The 14,642-nt window shown below is 45.6% G+C and overlaps 1 protein-coding gene across 1 annotated transcript in view; it reads right to left on the bottom strand.

Moving 5' to 3' along the window:
* Window positions 1-14,642, bottom strand: part of astn1 (astrotactin 1) — a gene marked incomplete at both ends in the record, with an annotated part of 516,901 nt that overhangs the window by 406,672 nt on the left and 95,587 nt on the right. Inside the window, 1 exon segment of the mRNA XM_083781951.1 lies at window positions 6,122-6,309. Coding sequence (XP_083638077.1) covers window positions 6,122-6,309 — 188 coding nt within the window.

Here is a 14,642-nt window from a genome sequence, read left to right as displayed (position 1 = left end):
AGAATGTATGTCGATATACGTATAGGCAACGCTTTACCCCTTAGCCTCCTTAACATAACGCTTTACCCCTTACCCCCCTAAACACTCTACCCCTTAACACTTTACCCCTTACCCCCATAACACAACGCTTTACCCCTTACCCCCCTAAACACTTTACCCCTTAACACTCCAGTGTCTTTGCATGACTGTCCCTATAGCTGTGTCCCTATAGAAGTGACACGAAGAGGTTTTTGTGGATTTAGCGGTCGGTGCGGGGTGGGGCCCTCCGACCGGGCAGCGGGCGAGGGTCTGGACCGGGGCGGGGCCTTCCGACCGGGCAGCGCACTGCAGGCGTGGGTCCAGACCGGGGCAGGGCCTTCCGACCGGGCAGCGCACTGCAGGCGAGGGTCCGGACCGGGGCGGGGCCCTCCGATCGGGCAGCGTGCTGCGGGCGAGGGGCCCCGAGCACCGGGGCAGGGCGGGGCCCTCCGACCGGGCAGCGATGGTCCCGAGCGCCGCGGCAGACAGCAGCGCCCGGTCCATCTGTCGACGCAGCCTGGACATATCTATGCATGCTAATCCGCCTCTGCCCACACATATCCACGGGAGAGTGTGGCACACACACACACACACACACACACACACACACACACACACACACACACACACACACACACACACACACACACACACACACACACACACACACACACACACACACACACACACACACACACACACACACACACACACACACACACACACACAGATAGCTAGAATATTATGAAAATGTGTCCCTGTTTGAGGTCCGTTTGGCACACCGTAGCGGGACCGGGTGTTCGCTAGCAGATGCGCGACATCGCGAAGTGTGGAAATAATCTCAAGGTCAGTTTTATCATCGACATTCAAGGAGCGTCTGTGCGCCTCCATGCCTGCTCTCTCTCTCTATGCCTGCCTGTGTTCTCTCTCTGTCTCCATGCCCCTCTCTCTCTCTCCCCCTCTCTCTCTCTCTCCCTCTCTCTCTCTCTCTCTCTCCATCCGCCACACTTAGCTGGCTGGCAGAACTCCCCCCTCTAGCTGACTAATCATTTGTGTATGCAGTTATAACCCATTTAGACCTCTACAAAATCTCTAAATCATGACAGTTTTCTGAAAAAAAAGCATGTTTCTATTATGTCAGAGGTTCTCAAACTATTATATGAAATTGGCCGCCGATCCCCATCTGAAAATAATGTTGTACCAAGGACCTCCACGCAGAAGCAAAGATTTGAGTTCGCTCTGAAATAATATATATATATACACAGATTTGTGCCACATTTTCACGCTTTTTCGAAAAATAGCAGACCTACAAGCTATGAGCTATAGCATATACAGCTATGAGCTATATACGCTATAGCAGCTTGTAGATCTGCTATTTTTCAACAGCTAAAGCATGACATAATAACCAAAAGGGTTTTTCCCGTACAGAAGGGGATAATATGCTTTCAATGTCTGAAAATACGTGCCATCCATCAACGCTGCAGATTGTATAACGTCTTTGGGGCTGGAGAGAAAAGGGCATCTGGAGGAAGGTGTGGCGTATCTTAAATCTAATACATATACATTTCCTCAGGCGGAAAAGAGGAGGCATATATATATATATATATATATATATATATATATATGCACTGCCCGGATCAAAGGACTCCTTTTCCAACACGGCAGATCAGATCTGATACGTAGCATAACGCACTGATACGGAGCAAACGCACGGAACTGGATTATAATATATATATATTAGATATAATATAAATATACTTGTGAAAGGAAGATCGTCAAACTCTATATCTCCTTGATGTTCAGAAATCTGCATGGTGCACGACGCTAATCAGTGTTGATTTTGTCGACTAAGACTAAGACGAGAAATGTTCGTCGACTACCTTTTTCCACATGACGAAAACTAAATGAAAACTAAGCCATGATGACTAAAACTAAGACTAAATGTACTGACAATTTCGTCAACAAAATAAAGACTAGACTAAAATGTTAGGAAGGGACTAGTGGACAAGAGATCCAGTATAAATCATTTTATAATTAGTTGCATGCTAAAAATAGCCGATCTACAAGATCACAACGTGTCGCTGCCGCGACACGTTGTGGGCTTGTATATCGGCTATTGTCAGCAAGTGTAAAATCAGCCATTACGACGGCATCAAGCCCCGACAGAAGACATTTTGTTCGACTAAATTAACTGTATTGTAGATGTAGTCGACTAAAATCTTATGATATTTAGTTGACTAAAACTAGAGTAAAATTAAAACATTCCAGTTGTGAATGGGGGTTAACACTTTAATATATATATTCTCGACACTTGACAAATGATGGCACTATTTTTAAGGCAGATTTTCGTGAAATCAAGACCGTGTGATTCTTCAAAGGTTAGTGTATATATCCTGTATATAGCATTCTATTCGTAACTGTAAGTAAATGCAAATTAGCAGAGAGGATTTTACTGTTTTATCTCCTTTGTTTTATTTGAACTTTTACAATGTGTTTCTTAATGCACTGTCCTAGTGTCTCGATTGGTGCTTAACCCATTCTGGACTGAGGTCGATAAAAAAAAGGCTTAAAAAACATTTTTTTCTGGAAAAACCTCATGTTTCTATGTCAGTGGTGCTCAACCTTTTTCATGTCAAGGACCCCCAGAATTATCTCTATTGGGCCACGGACCCCCACCTCAAAATATGTAGTTCCAGGGACCCCCCTCCCAGAAGCCAATACTTTATTTAAAAATGTTCGCTCTGAAATATATATTCAAAGATTTCCACCACATTTTCACGACATTTCAGAAATGTGGAAACGGCTTTTCTGCTATTTTTGAAAAATAGCAGACCTACAAGCTCGCTATGAGCTTGTAGATCTGCTATTTTTTTCAATCGCTAAAGTATAACATAATGCTTTAAAACACCAAAAAGGGGTTCCCGCCCAAAATGGGTTAATGTTTTGACGTTAAAGCACTTCGTATCGCGTCGTCATAGAGAATGTGGTAAACAAGTCGTCTCGTCTGGCGTTCAGGGACACTCGAGGCGTCCTGAAGCGTTCAGGGACACTCGAGGCGTCCTGAAGCGTTCGGGGACACTCGAGGCGTCCTGAAGCGTTCGGGGACACTCGAGGCGTCCTGAAGCGTTCGGGGACACTCGAGGCGTCCTGAAGCGTTCGGGGACACTCGAGGCGTCCTGAAGCGTTCGGGGACACTCGAGGCGTCCTGAAGCGTTCAGGGACACTCGAGGAGTCCTGAAGCGTTCAGGGACACTCGAGGCGTCCTGAAGCGTTCGGGGACACTCGAGGCGTTCGGGGACACTCGAGGCGTCCTGAAGCGTTCGGGGACACTCGAGGCGTCCTGAAGCGTTCGGGGACACTCGAGGCGTCCTGAAGCGTTCAGGGACACTCGAGGCGTCCTGAAGCGTTCAGGGACACTCGAGGCGTTCGGGGACACTCGATGCATTCGGGGACACTCGAGGCGTCCTGAAGTGTTCAGGGACACTCGAGGCGTTCGGGGACACTCGATGCATTCGGGGACACTCGAGGCGTCCTGAAGTGTTCGGGGACACTCGAGGCGTCCTGAAGTGTTCGGGGACACTCGAGGCGTCCTGAAGCGTTCAGGGACACTCGAGGCGTTCGGGGACACTCGAGGCGTTCGGGGACACTCGAGGCGTTCGGGGACACTCGAGGCGTTCGGGGACACTCGAGGCGTCCTGAAGCGTTCGGGGACACTCGAGGCGTCCTGAAGCGTTCGGGGACACTCGAGGCGTCCTGAAGCGTTCGGGGACACTCGATGCGTTCAGGGACACTCGAGGCGTTCGGGGACACTCGAGGCGTCCGGGGACACTCGAGGCGTTCGGGGACACTCGAGGCGTCCTGAAGCGTTCGGGGACACTCGAGGCGTCCTGAAGCGTTCGGGGACACTCGAGGCGTCCTGAAGCGTTCGGGGACACTCGAGACGTCCTGAAGCGTTCAGGGACACTCGAGGCGTCCTGAAGCCTCCTTTGTGCTCCTGAAATCATTTGTCTGTTTTTACGCTCGCTGCCGCGTTGCATGGAGGATTATAGTCCTCAAAACAAACTCCCTCCCAACACAAGGAGAAGTGCAGGTAGTACTCTACTCTATTCTAAGACTGGAGAACATTCTTCAAACTCCCTCCCAACACAAGGAGAAGTGCAGGCAGTACTCTGTTCTATTCTAAGACTGGAGAGCATTCTTCAAACTCCCTCCCAACACAAGGAGAAGTGCAGGCAGTACTCTATCCCATTCTGACCTGAGATCAGATTCATACGAGTTTTCCACTGGACACACACTGGTCTGATGAACCCATTCTGACCTGAGATCAGATTAAAAAAATGTCAGTCTTTCTTCGAATTTTCAAAAAAATAGCAGACCTACAAGCTCGTATCGCACCACTCGGTGGCGCGATATGAGCTTGTAGATCTGCTATTTTTCAATAGCTAAAGCATAACATGATGCCAACACCAAAATGGGTGCCCGGTCAGAATGGGCTATTCTATTCTAAGACTGGAACATTCTTCAAACTCCCTCCCAACACAAGGAGAAGTGCAGGTAGTACTCTATTCTGTTCTAAGACTGGAGCATTCTTCAAACTCCCTCCCAACACAAGGAGAAGTGCAGGTAGTACTCTGTTCTATTCTAAGACTGGAGCATTCTTCAAAGTCCCTCCCAACACAAGGAGAAGTGCAGGTAGTACTCTATTCTATATTCTAAGACTGGAGCATTCTTCAAACTCCCTCCCAACACAAGGAGAAGTGCAGGTAGTACTCTGTTCTATTCTAAGACTGGAGCATTCTTCAAAGTCCCTCCCAACACAAGGAGAAGTGCAGGTAGTACTCTATTCTATATTCTAAGACTGGAGCATTCTTCAAACTCCCTCCCAACACAAGGAGAAGTGCAGGTAGTACTCTATTCTGTTCTAAGACTGGAGAACATTCTTCATACCTTGTGACACCTCCATGTGAATGGAGATATCTGTGGCTATCATAGTGACTTCACAACAACACAAAGACAAATGCCAGGATACAAAGATACAAAGCGCCACCAAACCGTTTCCCCTGATGGGACTTAAAGTGGAATTGAAACGGCTACTGCACAATGGCAGGCGGATCGTTGTGTGCGCGTGTGTGTGTGTGTGTGTGTGTGTGTGTGTGTGTGTGCGTGTGTGTGTGTGTGTGTGTGTGTGTGTGTGTGTGTGTGTGTGTGTCTGTCTGTCTCTGTCTGTCTCTGTGTGTCTGTCTGTCTGTCGCGAGTCACTCTGTCAGTAAATTTGCTCAACCAGGGGTTCTTGCATAAACCAATATGACCATATTTGGGAACAGTCGGGTTACCATGACGTAGATATGCAGGATGTGAACATAACACTATGACCATATTTGGGGAACAGTCGGGTTACCATGACATAGATATGCAGGATGTGAACATAAACACTGTGACCATATTTGGGAAGTGTCGGGTTACCATGACGTAGATGTACAGGATGTGAACATAACACTATGACCATATTTGGTCATAACAGTCGGGTTACCATGACGTAGATGTAGCAGGATGTGACCATAACACTATGACCATATTTGGGAAGTGTCGGGTTACCATGACGTAGATGTAGCAGGATGTGAACTTAACACTGTGACCATATTTGGGAACAGTCGGGTTACCATGACGGAGATGTAGCAGGATGTGAACATAACACTATGACCATATTTGGGAAGTGTCGGGTTACCATGACATAGATGTAGCAGGATGTAAACATAACACTATGCCCATATTTGGGGAACAGTCGGGTTACCATGACGGAGATGTAGCAGGATGTGACCATAACACTATGACCATATTTGGGTATAACAGATCGGGTTACCATGACGTAGATGTAGCAGGATGTGACCATAACACTATGACCATATTTGGGTATAACAGTCGGGTTACCATGACGTAGATGTAGCAGTATGTGACCATAACACTGTGACCATATTTGGGTATAACAGATCGTGGTTACCATGACGGAGATGTACAGGATGTGAACATAACACTGTGACCATATTTGGTCACAGGATGTGAACATAAACAATATGACCATATTTGGGTATAACAGTCGGGTTACCATGACGGAGATGTGCAGGATGCGTAGCTCCTCCTCGGCGGAGTCGGAGGCGGGGTCCTGGGTGGGGGCGTGTCCGGGCATGGTGAGAGCGCCGTCCTGGTGGTGGATGTGGAACAGCAGGGTGCCGTTCTCCAGCCACTGCTGCCTCCACCGGACCAGAGGGATGTCCTCTGAGCTGCCCGAGATCTCTGTACGGAGACACACAGAGAACACACACACACATTAACATCACTGCTGCCTCCACCGGGACACAGAGAACACACACATTAACATCACTGCTGCCTCCACCGGGACACAGAGAACACACACATTAACATCACTGCTGCCTCCACCGGGACACAGAGAACACACACATTAACATCACTGCTGCCTCCACCGGGACACAGAGAACACACACATTAACATCACTGCTGCCTCCACCGGACCAGAGGGATGTCCTCTGAGCTGCCCGAGATCTCTGCACGGAGACACACACATTTAAAACCCATTCTGACCTGAGATCAGATTCATACGAGGTTTCCACTGGACACACACTGGTCTGATTGACCCATTCTGACCTGAGATCAGATTAAAAAAAATGTCAGTCGTTCTTCGATTTTTCAAAAATAGCAGACCTTGTCATTCATTCATTCATTCATTCACATCAGTGTTTATTTCGTCGATTAAAACTAAGCTTGTAGATCGGCTATTTTCAGCAAGTGTAAAAAACAGTCATTACGACGACATCAAGGCCCCCGCCAAAATACATTTTAGTCGACTAAATCAACCGTAGATTTAGTCGACTAAAACTAGACTATAACACTAAAACATTCCAGGTGACTAAAACTAAATGGAAATTATATTTAACCCTTTTACTGCTGCCATTTATTGAGAAATTAGGACCTAATTCATGCCAGCATTTTTTTAATTTGAGCTCTTATTTTGAAAAGCCACATTTTGCCTCAACCGGAAGTGAGCTTATCCCTGCCAGCTTTACGTTGCCAAGACAACCTTTGTTTACATGATCGAAAAATGCCGGTACATTTTTGCACTCCACAACGTCGGCTCGTGCCGTCAAAGAAACGCTGTTTTGACCAAAAATGCCATCTGGGACAAGGAATAGGAGATACAGGCGATTGAAAGAAACGGATAGAATGGATTCTTATGGCGACGGTGAATTAATATGAACGATCCAGTGCAGTGCTAACAACAGTGCTAGCTAACCGGCTAACGTGAGTAGCATTATGGCTTGATCAATCATATGCACTAATAAAGGGCAATTGCCGAAGGGCTTCGGCAATGGCAGCAAGCGTTAATATCAAATTAATGCTTCAATTGCCGAAGGGCTTCGGCAATGGCAGGAAGACGGTTAAGAGAATATGACTAAAACTAAAATAAAAATGTGCTGCCAAAAATAATAGATAATGTGTGAAATGTAGATACGTACTGTATGCCCGGACACACACACACACACACACACACACACACACACACACACACACACACACACACACACACACACACACACACACACACACACACACACACACACACACACACACACACACACACACACACACACACACTTAACATCTTTATTTGCATTCACATTTTACAAGAAATTCTTGAACACAAACAATAGTGGACACAAACAATGCCCAATTATTGGGCATGCCTGCAATCTGCAGGCCCCTCACCACTGATTTATGGACATTACCGAGGCTTCCAAATAATTATGAACACAAGTATAGTTTACATTTGTGTAGCCAAGCTGTATAATAGCATCCTTAAGAAGACGCTGGAATACTTAAGCACCTTGGTAAGGAATGCCTCTTCCAGACTGTATGGTCAAATGTACATGATGGCACTTCCAAAATTCAAATAGTTCCACAGTTCTGGCACTCCGACAATAAATCCCCCCTCCTCATTTCCCGCCCTTCCAGATAGGGATAAAGACTCATGCACGCACACACGCGCACACACGCACGCACGCGCGCACACACACACACGCACACGCACGTGCACACGCACACACACGTGCACACGCACGCACACACGCACACACACACACACACACACACACACACACGCACTCACACGGCCCAGAGGAACACACACATTATGAATGCATGGCGAGGCTTTTGAGGGTTCAGATGTTTGAGTTATGCGTGTGTGTGGCGTTCCAAAGGTGCGTCAGACTCATAACTCATGCGGTGCGTTGAAGTGGAACGTGTTGGAGCTGACGGAGATATTGTGTGTGCGGATATTATTATTATTATATTATTATATTATTGCACAGAGAGCAGATATCAAACTGCAGCATCCAGTCATGCATGCCGTGCATATCTAGCCCATTCTGGGCGGGAACCCCTTTTGGGGGTGTTTTATTAAGCATTAGGACTATATGTCATAATTTAGCTTTTGAAAAATAGCCAATCTACAAGCTCGTAGAGAGCTTGTAGATCTGCTTTTTTATCGTGAAAATGTGGCGCAAATGTGGCGCAAATGTATACAGCTATATTCTTTCAGAGCTTTTTAAACTCAAATCTTTGCTTCTGGGGCCAATTACATATATTATTTGGGGGTCCTTGACATGAAAATGTTTGAGAACGACTGACATAGAAACATGAGGTTTTTTAAGAAGACATTTAAGAAGACATTTAGAAGACATTTGTAGTATCGTCCTTAGGTCCAAATGGGCTAGTGCATGCCATGAATAAATGGAGAATCTCAGCCGGCTTAAATCGGAATAGATAATATATTATATAGATTATTTAACGGAGAAAAGAATATCATGAATTATAACTTCCATAACCATGCAAGATTAATTACTTTGCCATAATTATGATGATCGATGAATAGCCAATCTACAACATCGGCTATTTTCAACTTTTGAAAGAACTTTCGACAGAGCACTCGACACAGCACACAGACAGGCAGAGCACTCGACAGAGCACACAGACAGGCAGAGTGCTGGACAGAGCACACAGACAGGCAGAGTGCTGGACAGAGCACACAGACAGGCAGAGCACTCGACAGAGCACACAGACAGGCAGAGCGCTCGACAGAGCACACAGACAGGCAGAGTGCTGGACAGAGCACACAGACAGGCAGAGTGCTGGACAGAGCACACAGACAGGCAGAGTGCTGGACAGAGCACACAGACAGGCAGAGTGCTGGACAGAGCACACAGACAGGCAGAGTGCTGGACAGAGCACACAGACAGGCAGAGTGCTGGACAGAGCACACAGACAGGCAGAGTGCTGGACAGAGCACACAGACAGGCAGAGTGCTGGACAGCACTCTTGTCACTATTTTGATACAGTGTACATTGTGTGGCAATTAATGTCACACACCTAAACACAGCCTGTCTCATACGATATAGATTTTAAAAAAAGCCTTTATGTCCACAGTAATACAGTGCAAACCTGTGTGTCCAGTGTGCGTGTGTGCGCGCACACGCATATTGCAAAAGGCACCATTACACTGAATAATGGCCTCAGAAACATCTGCCTGCTGTATGTTACGGCTGATTGCAGCGCCATGCCAACGTCTGCACAACGCTAGACATGAGAAACGGCTTCGATACGTCTGAATCTGGCCCTCTGCTGAGATACTGCTACTGTACCACCGTGCTGAAGAATATCTTTATTTTATACTTCCACCCCCGATTCTATGAATGTATAAACACCTTTATGGCCGCTGTAAATATAGCCGGCAAATCATCTAATTTAACGGAATGTGGGTGTTACTGTTGTCCTCATTGTTTCAGCCCTGCTTCTGGTCAGACAGGAATTAACCCATTTTGGGTGGGAACCCCTTTTGGTGTTTTAACTAAGCATCATGTTATGCTTTAGCTATTGAAAAATAGCAGATCTACAAGCTCATAGCGCGCCACCGAGTGGCGCGCTATGAGCGTGTAGGTCTGCTGTTTTTGAAAAATCGTGAAAATGTGGCACAAATCTTTGAATTATATATTCTTTCAGAAGACCTTTGACGTCAGGCTTATAAATGGGATAAATACATTACGTTTTGTTTTGGGAAAACATTAGACCGTCTGATATGTTTAAAATTCACTTCAAACAAGGTTCATGTTTTAGGTTGTCTCAAGTGTACGAACACTTTATTTAGGCAACGTTTCGGTTGAATGAGCGGGAGAGAGAGAGAGAAGAGAGAGAGAGAGAGAGAGAGACAGAGAGAGAGAGAGAGAGAGAGAGAGAGAGAGAGAGAGGATAGAGGAGAGGAGAGAGAGACAGAGAGAGAGAGAGAGAGACAGAGAGAGAGAGGGAAGAGAGAGAGAGAGAGAGAGAGAGAGAGAGGAGAGAGAGAGAGGAGAGAGAGAGGGAGAGAGGAGAGAGAGAGAGAGACAGAGAGAGAGAGAGAGACAGAGAGAGGACAGAGAGAGAGAGAGAGAGGAGATATTCCAGTCCAGATAACTCACGGATAGAATTTAACCAATATTTATTATAGAATGAAATTCAAACCGTGCATATAATATTTTATCTTGGAGTTCGGCTCTGCTACATTTCTCTCCCTGCTCGGCACAATCAAACACCATCATTAAACATTAAGATCAGGGAGATATAGATATATACAATAACTACCCCCCCCCCCCCCATGGGGAACAGAAATAGCAGAGCCCACCGGTGGTGCTGGGGTGGTGGTGGGAGCAAACATCACATAACAACAACCAAGAACCATAATGCAGGAAGAAAGCATGCAGTCTAGGTGAGCTTAAACACCACCGCCCAATTGGTCAGCTGACCGCCACGTCAGCGAATGACATGTGGGTCTTGCACACACTGAATACGCCCACATAGTAACGCAGCATATTAACCCCTCGAGTATATGAACCTTTATTGAGAAAAGGGATATCCCCTTGAGGCGTATCATCTCGTTTTCGAGGGGGTCCAGCAACATACAGCAAATACAGAACAAAACAACAAGTACATTCATACATATATAATCGAGGACGTAACAAAAAACAAAGCTCTCCTAAAACTATAGCCTCTCCCATACATTATATATAAAGTATGCGTCCCTTGAACACGGCATGAATTTGAGCATGAGTATATCTGTTGCTCCTCATCTTCTGCTATTATTGTACAAAAGCATTATTCAACCTGTTCTGTTGTACTGTTCTGCATGTTTCTACACCATACTGTCCATGCCTAACAGGAACAAACTTTTCAGTATCACCGGTATTGCTTCCAAAATCATCGGACTTCCTACACCCACACTTTCTGATATGAACAATAAGGCCATCACACGGCTAGCACTTTCAATATCAAATGACACTGATCATCCTCTGTATCGCTTCTTCAACCTCATGCCATCTGGACAAAGATACAGAACCTTGCCATGGAAAAAAGGTCCGTTTCAGTAGGAGTTTTGTCCCCTCAGCCATCGCAGCATTAAACAAACTGCCCCGCCGATAGGATGGTTCTGTACACAGTGGGGACCTCATGTTTTGTTTTTTGTACCTACTGTCTTGGTGTTATGTGCTCTGTGTTGTTTTTGATGTGGGTGTTGAACTGTTGAACAGATTGTGAAGACAAATATCCTTCGGGACAATAAAGATTAGTATTATTATCTGACTGAACTATAACTCCGCAAGCTACGTATCATTTATCGAGGGAGTAAGAGAAGAGAGAGAGAGGGGGTGAGAAAGTGGAATGGATCCCAGTAATGTGATTATGGTTGTTGTATTAGTGGACTGGACCCTGGTCTCTACACGGGTCTGAGTCCACTTAACACAGAGGACCCTCGTATAGCATCCATCCTTAAGCCATTCTGACCTGAGATCAGATTCATACGAGGTTTCCACTGGACACAACACCTGGTCTGATTAAGACCTCTTTTATAAAAGCATATAATCCTTAATCCATGCATGGAGGAAAAGGCCAGCTCCCGCTACCAAAAGATACCATGATTTATTTATTTTTCTCCAAAGTACTCCCCATCCCCAATCAACTGAACGATAGAAGTCTGTGCTCACAGGGGCAGAGAGAGAGAGAGGAAGAGACCATTCTAAAATACAAACAATCTGTCTGTTCTGTGTTCTTTTCTCTCTGCGTGTGTGTGTGTGTGTGTGTGTATATGGGTGTGTGCGTGTTGTGCGTGCGTGCACAGTACACACGCAGGCCTGATATCAAGCGTGTTTTTCAAGGGGATTCAGTTACGTCGACAGAAGCTCTCAGTCCAACTGCGCAAGTTGCACTTTTCTTCAAAAGAATTAATCCGATATCAAGCCATAATTGAGGTGGGTTTTGGTTTTTTTTTACGCACATTGGGGGGATTTAACACTTTTAACGCAAACTTAAAGTCTGAGCTACTCATTTTGCTATAAGACTGAGCCTCTCTGAAAACGTTGCGATGCAACACAAACAGAGTAATCTGTGCGGAGCGCCAATGTCTACAATAACCAGAGGCTTCCATTTTGCATTCTGTTAACCTATTTTGGCCGGGAAACCCCTTTTGGTTGTTTCATTATGTTACTACTTTATACTAGCTATTGAAAAATAGCAGATCTACAAGTTCTACAACTTGTAGGTCTGCTATTTTTTTGACGAATTGAGTGAAAATGTGGCGCAGATCTTTGAATAGTATTTTTTCAGAGCGAACGTTTGTTAACTCAAATATTAGCTTCTGGGGGGGAGGGGGGGGGGGGGGTCCCTGGAACAACATATTTTCAGATGAGGGTCAGCAGCCAATTACAGTACATATATTTTTGGGGGTCCGTTGACATGAAAATGTTTGAAAACGACTGACACATAGAAACACGAGGGTTTTTCAGAAAACCGTCAGGATTTAGAGGACATTTATAGAATTGTCCTCAAGCTCATATCGCGCCACCGAGTGGCGCGCTACAAGCTTGTAGGTCTGCTATTTTTTTTTAAATCGAAGGAACGACTGACATTTTTTAGAATCTGAATCTCAGGTCAGAATGGGTTATAATCAGACCAGTGTGTGTCCAGTGGAAACCTCGTATGAATCTGATCTCAGGTCAGAGTGGGGTTAAGCACCGACTGAGCTGAGCCATATTCAGTGTTTTTTAGCTCTCTGCAGGGAGTCTGCTCCGTTCCAGACCATAATATTCACACAGCGGCGCCAAGTGCAGGAATGAAACCACCCCGCCATATTATTGGAGATTTGAGCTCCTGGCCATGGTGATGATTTGGGGGGCTCGGCGTTATAAACCTAAGGGTGTTATAATATTTATGGCCGCCACCGCCATCTGGGTTCCCGCCGGGGCGGTACCACGGGTCGGTACGGTACCAGCGGGGTTAAAGGTTGCCAGAAGCAGGGAGAATGCTCGCTCGCTCAAACGCTGGTAAAAATAGAGATGCTCGCCGCCGTAAGTTGTTGTGGTTTCCAGGTGTGAACGTTCTACCAAACAGTGGGGAGGATGTCCTTCAAGGCCCCGCGGTGTCCTCCAACTGAACCAAACTGATATGCTGGGAATTCACGGGGAGATTATTTTTCCCCTCAGCCGTATATACCATTTTTCGCGGGAACCCCTTTTGGTGTTTTAAGCATTACGTTATGCTTTAGCTATTGAAAAATAGCAGATCTACAAGCTCATAGCGCGCCACCGAGTGGCGCGCTACGAGCTTGTAGGTCTGCTATTTTTTGGAAAAATCGAAGAAGGACTGACATAGAAACATAGCTTTTTTTTCAGAAAAACTGTCAGGATGTAGAAGACATTTATAAAATCTGATCTCAGGTCAGAATTGGGAAATACCAACTCACTTCACGCGTAAAACATGGTTCTCTACGGCTGAGATGGAGGAGAGGGGTTTGATGTTATATAGTGAAAATCACCCTTTGGGAGAAAATACATACGTATGTATGTATGTATGTATGTAGGCTATGTATGTATGTATGTTTGTATGTATCCCACTATCAGGTGAAGGTAACGGTCAGTCGGTCCATCCGATGTGCATTTCTCTCCTCGGGGGGGGGGGGGGGGGGGGGGGGGGTGTTGAGGAAATCGATCTGAACATAGAATGAAATGTGTCTCTGAATGTGTTTTCTGAGCGATGCCAAGTCATTGATTTTTATTTTATTTTTTATGTCATGTGAAAGCAGGGAATCAAATTGACATAAAATTGGTTTGTTCAGTTTGACCTGCACCAGTTTTGGGAGATATGACATATAGGCCTATAGAGATTTGTTTTTTAATCTCTTTTAGCCTTACGGCTAATCTTCCAAGAGTCCAGAAAATAAATTTAAAAAGTACATCAAATTGCACTGATGCTATACCACTAATCCTCAACTCATACCGCCGTACACACTCACACAAACACACACACACACACACAGGCACAGCATATGCCTGCCCACAGACAGATACAGTTCATTCACCTATCTATGGTGGACTATGCATGGAGTAATGTCTGTCTTGCAGAGAAACAGCGAGTGGAGAAAACAGGCTTGAAAAGGTCCAATGTGGACTCTATAACGTTACATGTGAAGAGTCTGCCTGCTGCAAATTAACTCATTTTGGATTTAAAAAAATAAAAGTGTTTTTCTCCTCTCC

This window comes from Protomyctophum parallelum (genome assembly GCF_964188405.1).
Source record: "Protomyctophum parallelum genome assembly, chromosome: 14".
Lineage (NCBI taxonomy): Eukaryota > Metazoa > Chordata > Actinopteri > Myctophiformes > Myctophidae > Protomyctophum > Protomyctophum parallelum.
Note: the sequence above shows the minus strand (reverse complement) of the source record. Positions and strands in the feature narration are given on the sequence as shown.